The sequence below is a fragment of the Cystoisospora suis genome, assembly GCF_002600585.1.
Source record: "Cystoisospora suis strain Wien I chromosome Unknown contig_2469, whole genome shotgun sequence".
NCBI lineage: Eukaryota > Apicomplexa > Conoidasida > Eucoccidiorida > Sarcocystidae > Cystoisospora > Cystoisospora suis.
Genome location: NW_027155268.1, coordinates 92,048 through 110,193, shown reverse-complemented (window position 1 = coordinate 110,193; position 18,146 = coordinate 92,048). Strand labels below are relative to the sequence as shown.

At 46.0% G+C, this 18,146-nt stretch overlaps 3 protein-coding genes across 3 annotated transcripts; 1 reads left to right on the top strand and 2 right to left on the bottom strand.

Moving 5' to 3' along the window:
- Positions 1–46: 46 nt before the first annotated feature.
- On the bottom strand, positions 47–1,288 carry CSUI_005133 (uncharacterized protein). Its single transcript, XM_068065312.1, has one exon. It carries the CDS (start codon positions 784–786, stop codon positions 631–633), a length of 156 nt encoding a protein of 51 aa, XP_067922724.1. The 5' UTR covers positions 787–1,288; the 3' UTR covers positions 47–630.
- Positions 1,289–1,698: 410 nt separating this feature from the next.
- On the top strand, positions 1,699–6,480 carry CSUI_005132 (uncharacterized protein). Its single transcript, XM_068065311.1, has 3 exons — positions 1,699–2,289; positions 2,532–4,636; positions 5,184–6,480. The coding sequence occupies exons 2-3, from the start codon at positions 2,559–2,561 to the stop codon at positions 5,272–5,274; spliced, it is 2,169 nt and encodes a 722-aa protein (XP_067922723.1). The 5' UTR covers positions 1,699–2,289; positions 2,532–2,558; the 3' UTR covers positions 5,275–6,480.
- Positions 6,481–7,789: 1,309 nt separating this feature from the next.
- CSUI_005131 (nli interacting factor family) lies at positions 7,790–17,509 on the bottom strand. The gene is made up of 6 exons (XM_068065310.1): positions 14,719–17,509; positions 13,529–13,608; positions 12,887–13,012; positions 11,804–12,004; positions 10,773–10,884; positions 7,790–10,286 (listed from the first exon to the last, which is right to left on the bottom strand). The coding sequence occupies exons 1-6, from the start codon at positions 16,157–16,159 to the stop codon at positions 10,006–10,008; spliced, it is 2,241 nt and encodes a 746-aa protein (XP_067922722.1). The 5' UTR covers positions 16,160–17,509; the 3' UTR covers positions 7,790–10,005.
- Positions 17,510–18,146: the final 637 nt, after the last annotated feature.

Below are 18,146 nucleotides of genomic sequence, written 5' to 3'. Positions count from 1 at the left end.
CTTCTCCGTTCTGCAACCAGCGCCAGAAGCAGCAGTACACTCCGACGCTAAACACAAACAACACCAAGTTGCTGGTAAAGAAGCCATAGACAGGACGAGTCTGCACGTTGTGGGATAGCGTGAGAAGTCAGCCACTCAGATGACTAGATGCTCTGGACGACCAAGCAAACCCGGCACTGGTGGGTGCTTCTTAAAAGCCTATTACCGTTTTCATGTCTATGTCGAGAACACAGCAACACACAGGCCTACGAGTATGTCAGATTGTTCAAATGTGACATACCCGGCAGTTGCTAAGGGCCGGAAAGCGACGTTCCTCGAGGTTGCCGGAGACAACAGCCGCAGCTTGCAGGGCACAACACTAGACTGGGCTTTGGCCAAGGTGCACGTGTGCTATCGTGTTCGACACGAGGAGCAATCCACCCACCGAATTCAGCTCGCCCGACTGCTGCGAAGGGCCGTAGGCTGCACCTTACGGGAGCCCGTGGTACCTGGTTTTCTGTCCTATCCTTCACGGTGTAATCAACCTCGCCTCGTTGCCCGTGGATGCCGCGGGGAACTGGAGCACCCGAAGCTCTGCTGCAAATCTTGGACGCTCCTCACTCGTCCCGTTCTGTTGTTTGCTGCGCCTGGTCACTTTCCTTCTAACGCGCCAGCCTTAGATCCTCGTGCTTTTTGAGCTGGTCTTCGGCCGTTTGGCACGGTCTGTCGCTTCCTGCTTATCACCGTCCCCCCGCCGTGGTGTTCTGACCCGACTGCCGCGGAAGGTTTCTGGTCGTCTAGCCACATACCGGTAGCATCGAGGCTGTCACCAGACCGGGCGACGAAACGGTAGCCACTGTCGCTTGAAATGGTCGAATCAGTCACGCCATGGACGTAGGCGGCGGTCGCACGAGTTGCCGTCCCAGCTTGGAGAGCCGTGCCTCCGGCTCTTCAGGGGGGGGCACGCCTCTGGAACTCCTGACACAGTCACGACGACAGAGGCGCTTGGGCCTCGTTCGTTGGCGCTGTTACACAAGCAGGCCACTCGGCAACAGCCGGACGCAGTGCGACTGCCCAGAGTCTCCTCGCACGCGTCAGGACTGTAGCGCTGAATACTACATTTGTAGACACACTGTGGAATAAAACACGCATCAGGGATCTCCTTGCGTTCCAGTGCTGGTTCCGCTACCGTGACGTCTACAAGCGACAAACAACGGCACTAATCCCTACACGTCTCGTACTACTGCTTGCATTCAGCAGCCCCGGAAATCAACCCTTTTGCTCCTGTTCGAACGTGCTATCATTACGTCAACTAGTGCACTAACTGGCTGGGGACAAAGTGTTTTTCTACAGACACGCTCTGCAGATCCTTGCAGCTGCGCGATGTCTGCCTGCGACTACCGACGTAGCGCATCCTTACGGGGCGTGTACATGGAGCACACCACTGCCCGTTCGCGTGAGGGACCTCGGTCGCATGGCGTGCCAATGACGAAACACGCACAGAGTAAATCTTCACACGCCACATAAAACTGCAGGCGCTGTTTTAGCCTGCCCTCACAGTCAGCTATCGAGACAAGTGACCCTCGGGACGAACAGAAGAACATCCTCCACCCCAAACAAAGCCGTCCCCGGCGGGTGCCCTGGCCCCCCCGCTGCTACGGCGTCGAGATATTCAAAGCGGAAGTGCTCCTTCCACTTTCTTTCGTGCTTTTCATGTGGTGGTTTTCAGATTTTCCCTTCAGTTAAGAGGTATCTTGTCTACAGTGATCGTCAAGGAGGGTGATTCCACAGAACGGAGCCAGTCTTTTTCTCCAAATGTCTTCTCGTCCCTTGCGGCTAGGCAACTAGGCTCATGCATCGTGGCTTCCATCATCTCGCTACAGACTCGTAGCATGTGAGTGTCTGGCATTCCGCGGGGGATTCAAATTTCTCTCTTTCCTTTAGATGCTTTGCTGCTTTTCGCCACTTGTTCAATCTCTGGCGATCTGACGCCCTTTCCAACCTCGCAGAACAATCTCTTCACTAGTTTCAGTGAACAAGTTCATTCGGGCCCGCCGACGTACCATAAAGGGCAATTTGAAATTTTGGGAAGGGGGCAAATGGAAGTGGTCCTTCTCCTCCTTTCCCTTAGTGTGGACAATTTTGACAGTCTCTTTCTTGACATCTGACGCGTCTTCTTTGCCTCAGAGCTTTGTTTCTTTGCCGGCCGGATTATCCCAACAGCTCTCTTCTTTCGACAGCTCACAAGCCTATCGCGAGTGATTATAAAGCCTTTCTTCGTCCAAGAGTGGGCGGCGGTACCACTAGAAGGTGCGTGGCTGTAGGAGGCGCTGTGCTCTGTGTGTGATTTCTACTGTATCCGTTCCTCACCTCTTGAGCATTTTCCCTCTCCAATACCCGCCCCACGGGTTACCGTCATTCTGATGAACCACGACTTTCCAAAAAAGACCCCCTAGATACAGCCTGGTTGTCTCGTTTTCGTATCCTGCTTCACATGGGCTTTTTTTCCCACTTCAGTCTTCGTATTCTCCGTCTCCCTTATGCATGTTCAGATAGTCTGATTCACATCCTCACTCAAGATGACAGCCGGCCAACCCCCCCTTCGGCTCCTACCTCGAAAACTTCTCTTACGTCAGAGTTCTTCCCTTGTATCTGCAAAGCAAAACTCATCTTCTTCTCCACTTTCTCCATCCCACCATGATCTCTCCGGTTTGTCTGCCTTGTCTCCTGTCTCTCTGCCCCTAAAGATGCGTCTGTCCTCGTTACTTCTCTTTTCTACTATAGCTTTGGCATCTCTCTATATGATGAACACTGCCCTCAGCTCAGGAGAAATCTTTCTTTTTACATTAGCTTCTTTTGCAGGAGCGAACGAATCGTCACCTTCACCTTCGTCCTCAGGAGAATCATGCCAAGCGTCGCTCCCTTCTTTAGGTGAAGACTCCTCTGATCTCTTTGAGGCATCTCTTCCTGAGAAGCCTGCTGCTAAGAAACAGCAATGTCGGTTTGTCTATAAGCCAGCCCCAACTGCATGCGAAATTCCTGACTATTCTCCTCCTTCTCATATAGAAGTTCCTCATCCTGACGATGATCCATACGATCTCTTTGACGAGAATTCAAGTTCCTCGTTCTTTCCATCTGAAGAAGAAAGCCGTACACCTAGGGCTCGTAAGCGCGGCAGCAAGATGAGTGGAGGCGGGGNNGAAAGCAAGACAGGATCGAAAGAAGAAAAAACGAAAAAGAAGAGAAAGAAGGGTGATGAAGAGGAAGACGAAGAAGATGAGGATACGAAGAAATCAAAGAATAAGAGGAAGAAGAAAAATAAAGCTTCGAAAAGAGGAAAGAAGAAAGGTATGAAAGATGAAGATATCTTACGTGATGATCAAGATATAGATGAGGAACAACCTACTGTCTTCTACGATCCCTACGAAATTCTAGGCATTCCAGCAGATAGCTCAGAAGAATGTATACGTCTGGCGTATCGACAGAAAGCTAAAGTGTGTCATCCTGACGTTGCAACGTCAAGAGAAAACCAGCATGCGGCGTTGTTATCCAATCTCAAAGAGTCAACGAAGAACTCTTCTTCATCTTCTCCCGATTCTCTGGAAGACCAGAAAGACGAAAGGACGAAGGCCACCAATGATACCAAACAAAACACTCCTCACTCTAGCACCAAGGAGGAGGCCTCATCTTCTGGAGGAAAGAAGGAAGGTTCTATAGGGATCCTTGGAAAGAGTAGCAAAGATGAGAAAGAAAGGAAAGAAGAGAAAACGAAGTCATCCCCATCTACCGATTCTTCTTCTCCTTCACCCTCCCCTTCATCGACATCAGCAGCATCGACGCGTGGTGATGATGGTGATGTAGAGACACCGGAGGAGAAGAAGAAGGACCAAGGAAGTTCTCCCCCTTCAACGTCAGCCTCTCTTTCTCCCGATGAAAAGTTCATGTTGGTCCGATCAGCCTTTGAGCTGCTAAGCAATAAAGAGAAGAAGAAGAGATTTGATCGAGTTGGCAGATCACTTGATGAGCCTCGCTTCATTAACAAGCAGACTGTCACAGCAAGAGGTGGAGAGGCGCCAGGTGATTCCCTAGGGGGGATCTCAGATGACTGGTTTGGAGGCCTTGTCAACTCCATGATCTCTCACATAAAGAAAACCGCTCAAAAGAAACAAGAAGATGCGAAGGCGAGGGCTGAAGAACAGAGGAAGGAGGCTGAAAATCAATCATCAGGAATAGGCTCTTTCCTGAACTTCTTTCCCTCTTTCTTCGGTGGTGGTGGTAGTGGTGGCGGGAGTCAGGACGAGATTGTAAGTGATGACAAGAAGGAAAAAACCGCTGGGAAGACATCTGAAGACAAAGAAGACGGAGGCTTCGACTTCAGTGAATTTCTAGATATCTTTAATGATGATGGTGATGATGAAGATGAAGAAGACGAAGATCTTGAAGAAGAGGAAGAAGCTGACGATGAGGACTACGACAACGAGGATGAACAAGACGAGCTAGCTAACGATGAAGAGGAAGAAGAAGAAGAAGGGATGGACAGTGAAGGAGGGACGACAGGAGATGAGGAAAGTAACCACGACGAAGACGGAGGAGTCGACAAGGAGCAGAAATCTGAGAAACAGAAGGAAAACGCTCCAAAGAGAACAAAGAAGAAAAAGTAAGCTTATGTACATTTCGGATGACGGCTGGTCGACTGGTTCATTCACTCAAGTGGCAATTCTTACAGGTGATGAATGTAGCGTGCTAGATAGATGTGCTTATGCATATGTCCACCCATGATGATGCGTAGCTATCTAGTGATAATCTACATGTGCTAGGTCGGGTACAGCAGACGTTCTATGGATGCCATGCATGGTAGCCTCTCTCAACGTTGAGGCTGAGCTTACGAAACCGTCTTCTATCACGCCATTCCTTCCCCCCCCTTGCTAGCATTATCTATCCATCTACTGTAGTCTGTCTTCAATTTATCTATGTATCTGTGGATCTTTTATCTATGTATCTGTATCTCTCCATCGATCTTTAATTCATCTATATATCTATCTTCAATCTATCTGTCTGCCTACAGAAGCCAGTCATGTTCCATGATCGTATGTTGCCGCTGTATCTTCGTGTGTCATCAAGCCACGAGGAAAAGAAGAGGAAAGAGCGCCAAGTGTGTTTGTGTGTGTGGGCATGCGGTTGTCTTTCTCTTCGTTGGATTTCAGGAGGTCTTCTCGTGAGAGAGAAGGAGACTTCAACGACAGTGAAGAAGAGACGGGTCAAGGAGTCCCGTCTTCTGGCAATGACTCCGGGTGAACTTCTATTAAAACAGGACCTGTACCTAAGGTTTTCGGAAGCATGTTCAATTCCAGTCTCAGTCTCTCACTATAAGGAAGCAGTCTCGTTTCTTGTAAACATTGTTGTTTTCTTGAGCGCTTTCAATCGTCCTCCTTCGCATTTGTCTTTGGCTTCCTACCCGCACCAACTGAAGTAAAACGTTTTTCGTCGACCTGGAATCTCACGGAGATCTTGTCAGTCTCCTTGATATGCTGCATGTAGTGAAGAACCTCGAGACATGGGCAGTAGTAAGAAGTGAAGAGAGGGTGAAAGGGAGAGACACGCAAGGGGCCCATACGTGCAATGTTGGTAGAAAGGTGATCTGTTTGTGCTCTCGCAACTGTGTGTGTGTGTGTGTGTGTATGCTTTACCGCGCTGGTCTTCGGTCGATGACGACTGACATCGGTAGGTCCTTGGGAGTAAGTGGGAAGGCTCGATGAGAACATTGACGGGGAGGGGGAGGGGGGCTAGCCACCTAACCCAGCCCCCCTCCGGCGGGCTGCGAGTACTTAGATAGTAGGGTTGACGAGGCGTGGAGGTTGCCTGTGCTTGCATGCGTAGGAGACTTGGAACTGAGGGACATCTTTTCTGTCGCTCTTTCTGTAACGGCTTTTCTCGTCTTTTCTTCTTGTTGCTTACTGGCTTCTTACTAGTGAGATTGCTAGAGGGAAGGAGTTTTTACGATAGAGACAGAACTGTGCAGCACCTCAGTTTCCTCTCCTTGACTCGGACGTGTAGCGAAGCAGAGAGAAGAAAAAAATCAGGAAGAAAGCAGGTGCTTCATTTAAGGGAATTCGGTTGATCTTGCCACCCTACTGTGATAAATGAGTGTTACTCTGACAAAATTACGTGCACGCGGAGAGACACTTGAAGGTTCTTATTCCTGCTTTGGAGTTATAGCTTCAGATGGCGTGAGGAAGATCTACCGGGGCATAAGCAGGAGAAATCCATCTCACCATACCCACGAGTGATAGAGGAAACTTCGTTGTGCTTGCCAGATGTATAATATGTTTGTGTCTAAAGAACCCTGTGATGGCATCTAGATGGGACGCCGGAAAAAAGGGCGTGGGCTGAGGTGTTCGTGTATATGATCTCTCCTGTGACACCAATTTGGCGATGATTTGTTTCACACTTTCTTCTTCAATACGATCGAAGCAACAGCATTTGAAATCGGTACATACCCATTGTTTGCCAAGTGGATACATACACAGGCCTATCTGCTACAACATCTGCCGGGAGAGAGAACTTCTTTTTTGTCCCCGGGTTGATGGATAGAACCCGTAACTGACTTTCCATCCACGCTAGAATCTGAGCACTAGACTAGTATTGTTGCAGCTAGCTAGCACATGATCTCCCTGCTATGAGCTCTTGGTCTTGCTAAGACAATATATCTTTGCTTGAAATGTCTAAGGGGAATGACGCCCTTTAAATACGTCAAACCCCGCCTGTAGCCACCGTAGCTTGTTACTATACAGACGTTTCATCAGGCTGCACGCAATAAAACCTTCCGAGGCTGTCTGTAGCACCGGCCTTCCCGCAACTGGCTTCCGCACTGTGTTACTACGCTACCTACTACATGCACATTCGGTATGCAAACGCAGGTTCTTCTGGTTCTCCGGTTCTCCATTGCAGAGTCCGCAGGCGCAGCAGCCTGAGCGATTGCCCATCCCAACGGGCACTGTACGAAACTCGTGAACCCGCGACAGCCTGTAACCCCACCCGGGACCCTACGCAGCAGGAAGGTAGGTAGCACACCATAGCGTGCAAGCCAGGCGACTATGTGACGCCGCCCCGCTGTCGTGAAACATCACAGGTGAAGCAGACGACAGCGTGCCGATGCTAAAGGAAGCAAAAGGAACCGCCCTTAAGGTCTAAGGTCGGGTCCTCGCTCCGTTCAGTATCAGCGCTGCTGGGACACGACTGTAGACCGACCAGTTCGTAAGAAGCGCGTACTTCGGACTCGTAGATAAGTTATTTCTGAAATTGTGATCGTTATCAACTGTGGGTGGCTATCCCCAGCTTTCTGAGAGGTAAGAATCCTTTACTCTCGGGGACGGCAGTCGGAGGCGTCACTGACAAGTCTTTTTGTGACAAAGAGAGGGGGAGGGGTCGGCCAAGCTTCTCAAACGTGTTCAAGTGCGACATCTGCGTTTTTTTCAAGACAACAACAACAATCTGGTATGTAAGGAAAGAGCTGAGTGACTATCACTATCTACCCCATGCAAAAAGGCTCTACTAGTGAAGATCACAAAAAAGAGGAATGTGTTGCCTCGTTGTCCGAGGAGTGTAGACGAGATTCTAAGTTTTTTCTAAAGAAATAAAGGACGTGTTCGCAATAGAGAAACAAATCTTCGTTAACATCTGACTCGCGTAACTCGTTAGAGAGAGTGCGAAGTATCAACTCTACATGAAGAAGACAGAAATCGTCCTCACACAGACGGGCGTGTCGGTTTCCGCCTGTTACCCTACTCTTCTATACAATGGCGAGTTCATATTCCTCTACGGCGATTTGAAGCTGACAGAGGAGACCTAGGCACCCTGTCGCTGTACGGAAAGTTCCTTTTCTTCCTTTTCTCCTCTGACTCTATACAAAGTTTTGAATGAGAACATTCAGGAAGAAACTTGTCCATCTATCACGATTGCTTGAGACTGAAAAAATCAAAGAAGCTGAACCGGTAGAGAATAGAATCGTATGTCTTATTATCCAACTCCAAACTTGAATCAGAAAAAAAGACTAACAGAGAAGAGAGGATCTCTCTTTGAATTACTCCATCCCCTCTTCACACATTCTTCTGTGACTACATCGAGGTTAGGTAGTGGCCTTTCTAAAGGGGGAGGCCAATAGTAAGAGCGACGCGAGGGAGGAAGTTCTTCTCTCCAACAATTCAAGAAGGAAAGGAAAGAAACCAACACGACAACACGAAACGGATGATGCAAACGAAACCATTAACATACATACGATGGCCGGACGCCTTTCTTATAAAGCGATCCAAGGAGAAAAACTAGACTATCCTTCTCGAGAGGCGTACTATCTGCATGTGAATGTACATGTGATAGGCCTTTTGAGTAGAGTCTTCCGGAAGTGAGAGAAGGCTATCTCTCCTTCCTAATATCAACTCCGAAGAGAGAAGAGAAGAAGGAGAGCGGGAACACCAACCACGTGTCTTTCTCAGTCCCTTCTTTTCTAACTTGCTTCTCCCGAAGCTACTCAGTTCTCAAAATCGCTTTCTCATTATTATCTTCCCCCCTCGTAGACGTTCAGCTTGAAGAGAAATGGAAAGAGGGAAGGTACGGCAGATGCACCACCGCACTCCACACATCAATCAGAAAATCGACATTTCTACGGTTCCTCCTTGTCTCTTCACAACGACAGGATCCAAGTGGCTTGAGTCTTTAGACAAGGTAGCAGCTCTCCTGTCCATCTAACTTTCTCGAGACTATTTCTCAAAGTGCGAAAAGAAGCGAGTGTTCTTCTCTCCTTATGTGTACAGAAGGACTTGGAACTTCTTGAGACAAACAAGAAAATCATATGGAGAGAAGTAGGATGAACATGTATGTATTTTGATCGGTAAATCTATCATGTAGATGTCGACAGAAGGGCAGATAGAAGAAAAGGCTACCTATCTACCTATTTATTATCTCTCTATTTATCTGTCTCTTGTTGCTATGAATTTCGTATGCTAAAATACGAGAGAAAAACCACTTCTTCTTGGGACCGCGGGGCGTTCAAATGTCGCTCCGGCTCTTCAAAAATAGAACGATAGACACATCGGTAGACTGCAACATCATCGTACACTACGATCCATACATGCACTCATACACATCAGATACAGAGCTGATCGTACATATAACTCATCTTTGCGTGTCACTTGATCTATCTACGTATGGATACAGATGGATGGATCGACAGATAGATAGATAGACGATGTATGATATGGACAGCGTAGAAGTTTACCTTGCTGAAATAAGAAAGACGAAGAAGGTAAGACGAACTTGAAGACACATATACCAAGAAAGCAATGCAACGAAGTTAAGTACCTAGGTCGACTACCTTGTATATGCATGAAGACAGGCAGACCATTCATTGACATATACGCCTATAGAGAGAAAGGATATGCATTATATATCCTACATGGAACATAGAGTGAAGATAACGAATGTCTAATTTTCTTGAATAACGTGCACGCGCGTCTCTTCGAGAAGATTATTAAGCGGTGGCGTAAAGAACAGAAAATATATCCTATCTCTTGGATATCGGACAATACATACTTGCCTCCTCCTTATACACTATCTAGTTCCTACGTCTTCCTCTCCATCCCTCTCTCCTCTCTCTCCTTTTACCCTTGTCTTCGAGTAGACGAGCACAACCCTAACCAATCCATTCACTTCAATCACTTCTTCTTTTGTTCTTTTCATTTAGCTGTCTCCCTTCACTCTTTGAAACAAAAGGCAGGCTAAGTATCCTTATGACTAGAAACATCATTAGCTTCTCTTTGCTCCTTTCTCTCCTTCTTTCTGTTCATCCATCTCTCTCCTCTGCCTCGAGCTACCTACATTCCTTCCTGTCTATACACACTCCTTTCTTTCTTTTTGTTCATCTATCTCTCCTCGCCACATACATTCGTTCCTATTTTTTTACACCCTTTTCTTTCTCTCTCTCTCTTTCTTATCTCTTTCTGTTGGACCTGTCTCTCTTTCTTCTCCTCCTGTCTACATTCTTTCCCATCTCTGTTTTGACGAAGAAGGGGTTCCTGTCGCAGGAGAAGAGCCCGATGAACTGAAACCAAAGACACGACCTATACTACGTCTCTGGTCAGCTTTCTTTCCTGCTTCTAGCTTCTCACTAAGAAATCTTCGACCGACGCCTTCTTCTTCCCCTCCGCCGTAACGTCGCACAATGTCGCGGACATCTCCTGCAGAGATAGCCGCGCTTATAAGGAGATCGGTCAGTTCAGACAGGGTTCGATCATTCAGCATCTCCTCAGCTTCTCCTGGAAGAGAAGAAAAGAACAAACGAGGGAGGCAGAAAGAGAGAGACATATGAAGGCGGTATGTCGAACAAGATTAGGAAAGGAAAAGAAGTGCATAGGCATGTACATGAAAGATTTACTCGAGATGAATATATCGTACGCATATATTCACGTACGTTCATTCTATCTATATATATATAGATAGAAAGATGCATAGATATAGGTATACAGACAGAATCATTTGTGTATACGCCTACACAGCAGCGGAGTGAGGGAAGGAAGAGCTGGTGTGTTTTCGCCTCAATGGAAAAACCGGAGTGATCCCAACTAGGCCCAAGTGTAGCACAAAAAAGGCATACACGGGGACAACAAAACGCGCTTCACCCCCTTCACATATCTATCTATCTATCTACAGTAATCTATTCGTATGTATATAGCCATGTACAGGAAGGTACATGGCTTTGTAGGGAGCACCAGGAGAGAGAAAGAAGCGAGACAACAACTGACCATGGAAAGGAGAGACTTTGATGAAGTTTTCCTTCTGAGAGAAAGGTAGGTTGGAGCCATCTGTATCAATGTACAGAACTCTATCCAACCGACGCCCTAGGCGCGCTAGATCCTAGAAGGAGAAAAACAGAGACACATCCACAGACCCGAGAATGATAAGAATATCAACAAGAAAGACCACCTGTATATACACCCATGTCGATAAAATACCCCTACAGCTAGAACCTTACATTCTAGAGATATACATACGTATTCAATTGTAAGCTCTTCGTCGTAGAAGTACGCTATCTCAGTCAATCAGCGATACAAGTATATATTTTTATAGATATAAATATGGCGAATGAAATACATAGGTGTCTCCATGAAGAGGGAGATGAGATAGTAGGCGCACGACGAGAATTTGACATAGCTTCTCCTTAGTCCTCAAGAAAAGTAGTGGTAGCTCTCTCTCTAGTTGATCCATCTCCTTCTGTTATATGCAGAGAACTCTTGATACTGTCTCCTCAGGAAATAAAAATTTCCTATGTGATTGTCCCTTTCTTTCCTTCCTTCGAATCAGTGTGAAGTGTAGAATTCATCATCTCTATAGACTTGTGGGATAGATGTCCACCTATCGGACTGAAGCAAAACAGGAGTGTCTCTACCTGACAAAGATAGAAGCTATGGATACATGGCATGAAAACTCCTTCTTCTTCTTCTTCATCTTTGCCAACTTCAAAACAATCTTATCACGCATACAGAGATGAATATATATGCGCTGCCCTAACACTGATATACACCCAGTGCCTATCCACCACGACTTTGGGATCTACTCCTATTGCTGCTCCTGCTCTTTACAAATCTCTACAGATCTTCTTGTTCTTTCTTATTCGTATCTTGTGAAAAGAAAAAAGTCGCTGTAATGACTTGAGGAGCCACGACTCTCCAGGAACGTCGTCTTTGTTGTTCTTTTCCGTTTTCTTCTTCTTCGTCTCATGATCAACGCCATACAGGTAGACACGAGATTATCTTTCTTTCTCTCTCATCCTTACTCGGTATCGTGTACTTCCCCGTCTATCCATATTATCTTGATGAAGAGTAAAAGAGACAGGCCATTCTAAGCGAGTTCGTAGGAGATCTTCAATATAAGGGAAAGGGTGATCGCTCCATAGCACAAGCTCATAGAAGTTTGACAACGTTGAAAGAAAAGCATCGACGCCGGGCCTCTTGCGAACTTTATATCCTCGGACAGGCTAGGAGAAAAGAAGCAGAAGACGACAAAGAAGAAAAAATGAAACAACAAGAAGAAGGAAAGACAGAAGGATTCATACACACGCATAGAGATCTTAGGACCACGGCAAGCCTAGTATTGGGGACGCGCAGATCATTTCGGTCTCTCTCTAGCTGACGGGTTGTCTCTCTTCTCTGAAGGCACCTCGGAATCTCCGTCTTGAAAAGAGAATCCATCGAAGACGATCACTTTCAACGAGGACTAAAACAGCCATAAATAGATAGAAGAGGAACTTGAAGGACTAAAAAGATGATTCAAAAAGAAAGAAAGAAGACGACTGCTCTTTCACAAGTACGCCATTGCCCTGAAGTTGTCGCTCTCTTCCTTTCTCTATTTCCCCTTTTGTTTCTTCCTAACAATCTTTGTATCTCTCCTGCAGTTCCATTAATCTGTCTCTAAGGTTGTGATGCTGTCTACACACCTTCTATTACAGAGAAACTAAATCCAAGCGAAAGCGGAGGTATACTGACTCTCCAGGTCATTATGCATACAATAAAGAGTCCTATCTATCTATCTATATCTATCTATCTATTGATGATATCTGCCTTCAATCTGTCTACCTATCTATCTTTGGTCAATCCATATAATGCATCTTTAGCCTATCTACCAATCTATCTTTAAATTATTTATCTATCTTTCTATACAAATGCGTGCCAGGGGAGAGAGAAAAAACAAGTCCCTCAGCATTCCCCGTCCTATCTCACTATGACTCCCATTCCTTCTGTTCCTTCTTTTTCTTTTAGTCACGTGGTAAGCTGCCTTTTCTTCTTTTTCTTTTTCCTTTCTTATCTCCATCAATATCTTAGGGACCCTTACAGACTACTGAAGAAAAGCAAAGTCTTACATCGTATGTAATGCATGCAAGGACGTTATCAAAATTCAGCACGAGGGTAGGCATGAGATCCGGCGCGTTCAATTCAGAAAGGTCTGGAAGAAGAGGCTCCTTATCTGCTGATTTCGTTCCTAGCTTCTGTTTATAGAAGAAGGAAAGAAAAGCAAAAAGAAAGAGAGAAATCCACGAAAGAAAGAGAGAGAAGCAGAAAGAAAGAGAGAGATCTAGGAGGGAAGAAGAAGAAGAAAAGAACAACATAAGAGACCGGATAAGATTCTCTTCCACTACAGGAGCAAACGCGTGCGAAGGAAAGAGAGGAACAAGAGACGAGAACATAGAGAAGAGAATGAAGAGGAGACATATCTAAGACAAACGAAGGATCTGCGTGGAGGGCCCCATTGATGGGTGAAAACAGAAGATAGAATAGATCTTCACATAGCAGTAGCAGGAGTCGCCAAGTGAGATACATGAGATTGCAAGTGAAGAGAAGTAGGAATAGACTCCTTCACTCCCATCAGAGTTCTCACCATAGATGACATGTGTATAGAAGTCTATACATACAAATCCAGATACATGTAGCGACTACAGAGCTTCAAAGGGCAGACAATGTGACCTACCCATATGTTGTCAACAAGTAAGTAGAGAATTAGTTACCTGGTCTAAGAAGATGTGAAGCTTCTCATTCCACACAGACATCTTCTCATCAAGACGCCGAAACTCGTCATAAACGACCTCTGCAAAAAGAAAGAAAAGAAAGAAAGCAACGTGGTCAACGGGAGAAAGAGGAAGGCACCAGGACTAGCATAATAGAAAAAAAACGGGAAAGCGCTTGACAGCAGATGAAAGGAAAAGAAAAGAACACGAAAGATCGGAGACAACTCTCCTTCTGCTTCTTCAGCTCTCTCTACCGAAACGAAGTGTATGCAGCGTTGACAAGAAAATCTCGCCGTGTTCTTAGAATGAACTTTGCTGGCTATCTGGAGGAATTTCGGTAGACTCAGGTGAATCAATGAACGTCAACGACTGAATACATTCTTGTCGACTTGTTCGAAGTAGAGATCTTTACAGAAATACTCAGGTGTATGTACACCCACCCCAGAACAACCCATGTCTGTTCTCTAGACAAGAAACAGTCGACTCGTCCCGTCATCACCGTCACGCACGTCTGTATAGATTCAGAAAACCACGTCATACAAGAGGTCAGACTATCTTGTCTATCGAAAATATCTATTACGAATGTAAGAGAAGAAGAAGTAAAAGATACCAACAGAGACATGGGAGAAAGAGCTAAGTCACTAATACATGGTAACGACAGTTACTTCTTCCTCTTCTTCTCCTTCTTCCGATGCTCTATGGGGGGCAAGCACTCCACTAGTGCGCAAGACACCTGATCAACAACTACCCCTGCCATTACTATAGAGTTCTTAGCTAGCTCCCAGTAAACACGACAGTTGATTCCACCAGACTTATCTTTCATTTAGAAACCGTCTCTGTGTGACGTTAGACTCTATCCTTATCACTCTCGCCATCTATCTTTCTATACTCTCAAGCCCCCGCACAAGCTATTGGCTCTGTCAGCACTATTTGATCCTAGAAAAATACATGTCCCAATAGAGTGAAGAGAATTAAGTAGACTGGCTTCTTTTCTAGCTAGGAAGACGAAAGGAGGCTCGATGGAAATGAAGGAAAGTTCAACGGTGAGCGTCTCAATAAAGAATGAGAAGAGAAAAACGATGAAGATACAGTACAGGGAAAAGAAAGTATGAGGAGTAGAAGAAGATCGATGAAAGACAACGAGTGAGAGAACTCATTTATCCTCTACGACCTGACTGTTGGAGATGTACCTTGAAAAGACTTGTTGTCGAGATTAGCTAGCCGAAGAATCCGTAGGCCTTCATACGCAAGACCTGAAAAGAGAATCGCGACGGTGAAAAGAGTAAAGACTTTCTCTCCATTCTGTGAAGAGCTTCCTTCATAATGAGATGCCTGACTTCCCTCAGGTGAGGACTTCTCTTTACATTCTTCTTTCTTCTTCTTTTCCTCAGAAGAAGACGTCTCCTCGTTCTTCTTCACTTCATCTGAAAGATCCGTCGTTGACGGAGAAGAAGAAGCTGACGAGGAGACTGAAGAAGAACTTCCTAGAAGAGGTTCAGCATCTTCTCTCTCTCGTGTATCCTTTCCTTGTCCTCCTTGGGCGCGACTATCATTTGGGTTATTCACGATTCTTGCATGTTGTATAGATCTCGCTCTTTCTCCATCTTCCTTGACACCGTTTTCCTTCTCTCTTTCCTCTCCCTCTCTCTTTCCTCGGAACTCCTCATTGATCTTGCTCAAGCCTTCTTTCTCCTCTTTCTTCTGAGTTAGATCCAGGCTCCCTTCTGGGCTTGAAGCGTGAAGAGAAGAGAGTGATGAAATGTCTTCATTTGAAGAAGAGGAAGAGAGAGAAGAAGTTGATCGGACAGGATGACTAGAACTAGCAGTAGCAAAAGAACGAGAAGAAATACGGAGAGTTGATCCTGGGTGCTTGGGTTCTTGGACGGAGTTCTCTTCTCCTTCGCTTCCCTTCAGGGCCGCTTGATGTACAGATGAAACGCTCAAGGCATTTGTTCCTCCTAGTAAAGAAAAGAAGGGAAGAGAATAAAGAGAAGAGAAATGACGAGATGAAGAAGATGAAGACGATGTATGATGCTGTTGATATGAAGAATGTTTGGCTTCTTCTCTCTCTCCTTCTCTCCGTTCAAAACTCTGACGCCTCAAGATATCCCCCGTCGGCAGCCCTGAAGAAGACGACGAGGTAGAGATAGAGGGGTATAGAGAAGATGTTTCGCAGACATGTACAAGATGATTCTCAGGAAGAGAAAACTCTGATCCTTCGAAGGAGCCAGAGATATGAGAATTTGAAGAAGGAGAGAAGGCCAACGTGGATGAAAGTAAGGATGATGAACGCGGCTGAGTCTGCTTCTTCAGAAGAGAAGAATTGTGTCCTTGTATACGAAGTCCTCGTTTAACGAAAGACGAATGAAAAGATATAGCACCTGTATCTCTATGAGATGAAGAAGTAGAAGATGAGAGCCCTAACAATGTGTTTTGCTCTAAGGAAAGAGGGTGAAAGACGACCTTTCCTCGAGGAGAAGACGACGAAGAGAGAGTTGAGGAAAAGAAGCGAAGATTTGATGAGGCATGGCTAGCCCGCGAGAAGAGAAACCATCGACAGACGAGGAAACGAGAATCCCGCTCTACCCTCTTGAAGGGAGAGAAAGACGATGAGTTGAAGAAAACCACCATGTCAACAGACTTCTTCAAATGAAGAATGAAAGAAAGAAGAGAACGAAAGATACAAGAAGGAGAGACAAGGAAAAGTGTACAATGAAAAAACAAAATGGAGACGATACTGATGATTGGGGAGGGCCTTGTTTAGGAAGAAGACGAGAGAGAGGAAGGAAAGAAAAAGAAGAAAGAGAGGACTTGAAGAAGAAGACGACGATCAAGAGAAGGATCAGAAGAAGAGAAAGTCTTCTTGCGTTTTTTCGCAGGGGACACCAAGAATGGAGAGTGATTGGAGAGAAACAAAGAAGAGCGAGCGAGAGGGAGAGAGAAACAAAGAAAGGCTCTTCACCTTGCGTTTCTCCAGCACTATGCTGAAGTCTTATCGTCTTCCATTCCTGAGTTGGAAACACGCAGTACAAGTGGGCTCGGCTGGTCAATCGACTTACCGAGTGCAGAAGATAAGAATCTCCGCTCTTTTTTACCTGAGAGAGAAAGAAGAGATAGAAGTTGGCGGCTCTCTGTCTCGCTTCCCTGTCTAGAGAACAGGAGAGATGCCTACACACACCGTTTCTTCTTGAAACCTGTTTTCTCTTCCGTGTTCGTCTCTGTCTTTTCCGGCAATCTATAGAGGTTCCACTTGAGGAGGGCTCATTAGTGACACCCAGATGAAGAAAGGAAAGAACGATACTAAAGAAACACAAGGGAACGCCAGCTTATTGAAGACGGTTACCTGCGGCAGCGCATAGATAGATATCTTTAGAGTTCTTAGGATAGCAAAAGGGAGATATGATCTCTCCGACAGGATGCTCTTTAGTGTTCGATGGAGAGACAGTCGAAGAAGATAGAAGCGCGGAGTAAGAATGATCCAGACCGAGGAGGAGAATGAGAGAAAACAAGAGGAAAAAGCAGAAGAGAGAACCTGAAGAGCTCGAGAAAGACTCTTGTTGGTCACAAGGAGTCGGAGGACGGTCGACACACGAAAAAACTTGGGCAGGAGGTGAGAAGAGGGTAGCAAAGAAACGCAACTTCTTACCGAAGAGAGGTGAAGAAACAAACCGGTTCGGCACAACGTGTACTGCATGAAACGCTTTTTGTCTTTCTTTTTCTCTTCGAGGAAGAACACTTCAGCTGTGTTTACTTTCTACATGGATATACAGAACAAATACTTGGAGTGGGGGGTGTGAAGGAGAGGAGGTATGAGGATAAGAAGTCAAAGGGAAATCCGAGAGAAAGAGATGCAGACGGCGATGATGAAGAGAGAAGGAAGAAATGCGAAAAGAGCCCGAATGAAGAGAAAGCACACATGCTTTCTTCTCTAACTGCCCTTTCAGTTGAGGCGTTGCATTGATGAACCAAAGAACACCGATTCAAAACAAAGCTGTTTGACCATATCGCCTTATATGAGAACTTCTCTTGTCGATTCTCTGTCAATGGTGTTTCTTTTCATAAAAAGGTGAATCGCAGCATGCACCCTGTAATTGTGTGGCAGAAGCAGACCGCCGGTTGTCGTTCAGTCCCTGCATTGGGACAGGGAGCTGAGAAAACGCCGTTTCGGTGAAGGTCTGCTAGCAACAGCCCTAGTAGACGGCAGTTTGTTCCTCTTCATGGAGTGTACATACACCCCCCGCAAGTGAGCACTGTGGCACTTCGCTGTATCTCGATAATGGCAGGTATGAGCAGCAAACAGCATTGGGGGAACGGTTAGACAAGATGGAAAGTAGAAGTAGCTTTCCTTTTCCACGAATAAGACCCTGTTTCCCCTGTTTCTCATGAGGAAATCCTGCAACACGAGGTTTGTCCCGGCTTCTGTCTGACCTTCCTGGAACTCTCATGAAACACGTGCGGTTCTTCCCCCTGCGCCTCTCACACACTTTCCCAGTAGTTAGATGCGGTTGCATGCACTCGGATTGCAAGCACACCCTCCAAACAAAGTCTTACTTTTCCCATGGTGGCCTCGTCTAGCTGTGAAGAGTCTGCTGCCTCCAGAGCTCTTCTCAATTGCCGT

Coding starts and splice junctions, on each gene's coding strand:
- CSUI_005133 (XM_068065312.1), bottom strand. CDS start 786: ATGTGGCTAGACGACCAGAAACCTTCCGCGGCAGTCGGGTCAGAACAC.
- CSUI_005131 (XM_068065310.1), bottom strand. CDS start 16,159: ATGGTGGTTTTCTTCAACTCATCGTCTTTCTCTCCCTTCAAGAGGGTA. Junction 12,005..12,886: donor TTGCATGCATTACATACGAT/GTAAGACTTTGC, acceptor CTTTTCTCCTAG/CCTGTCCGAGGATATAAAGT. Junction 10,885..11,803: donor GGGGAAGTACACGATACCGA/GTAAGGATGAGA, acceptor TTCTCCTTCTAG/GATCTAGCGCGCCTAGGGCG.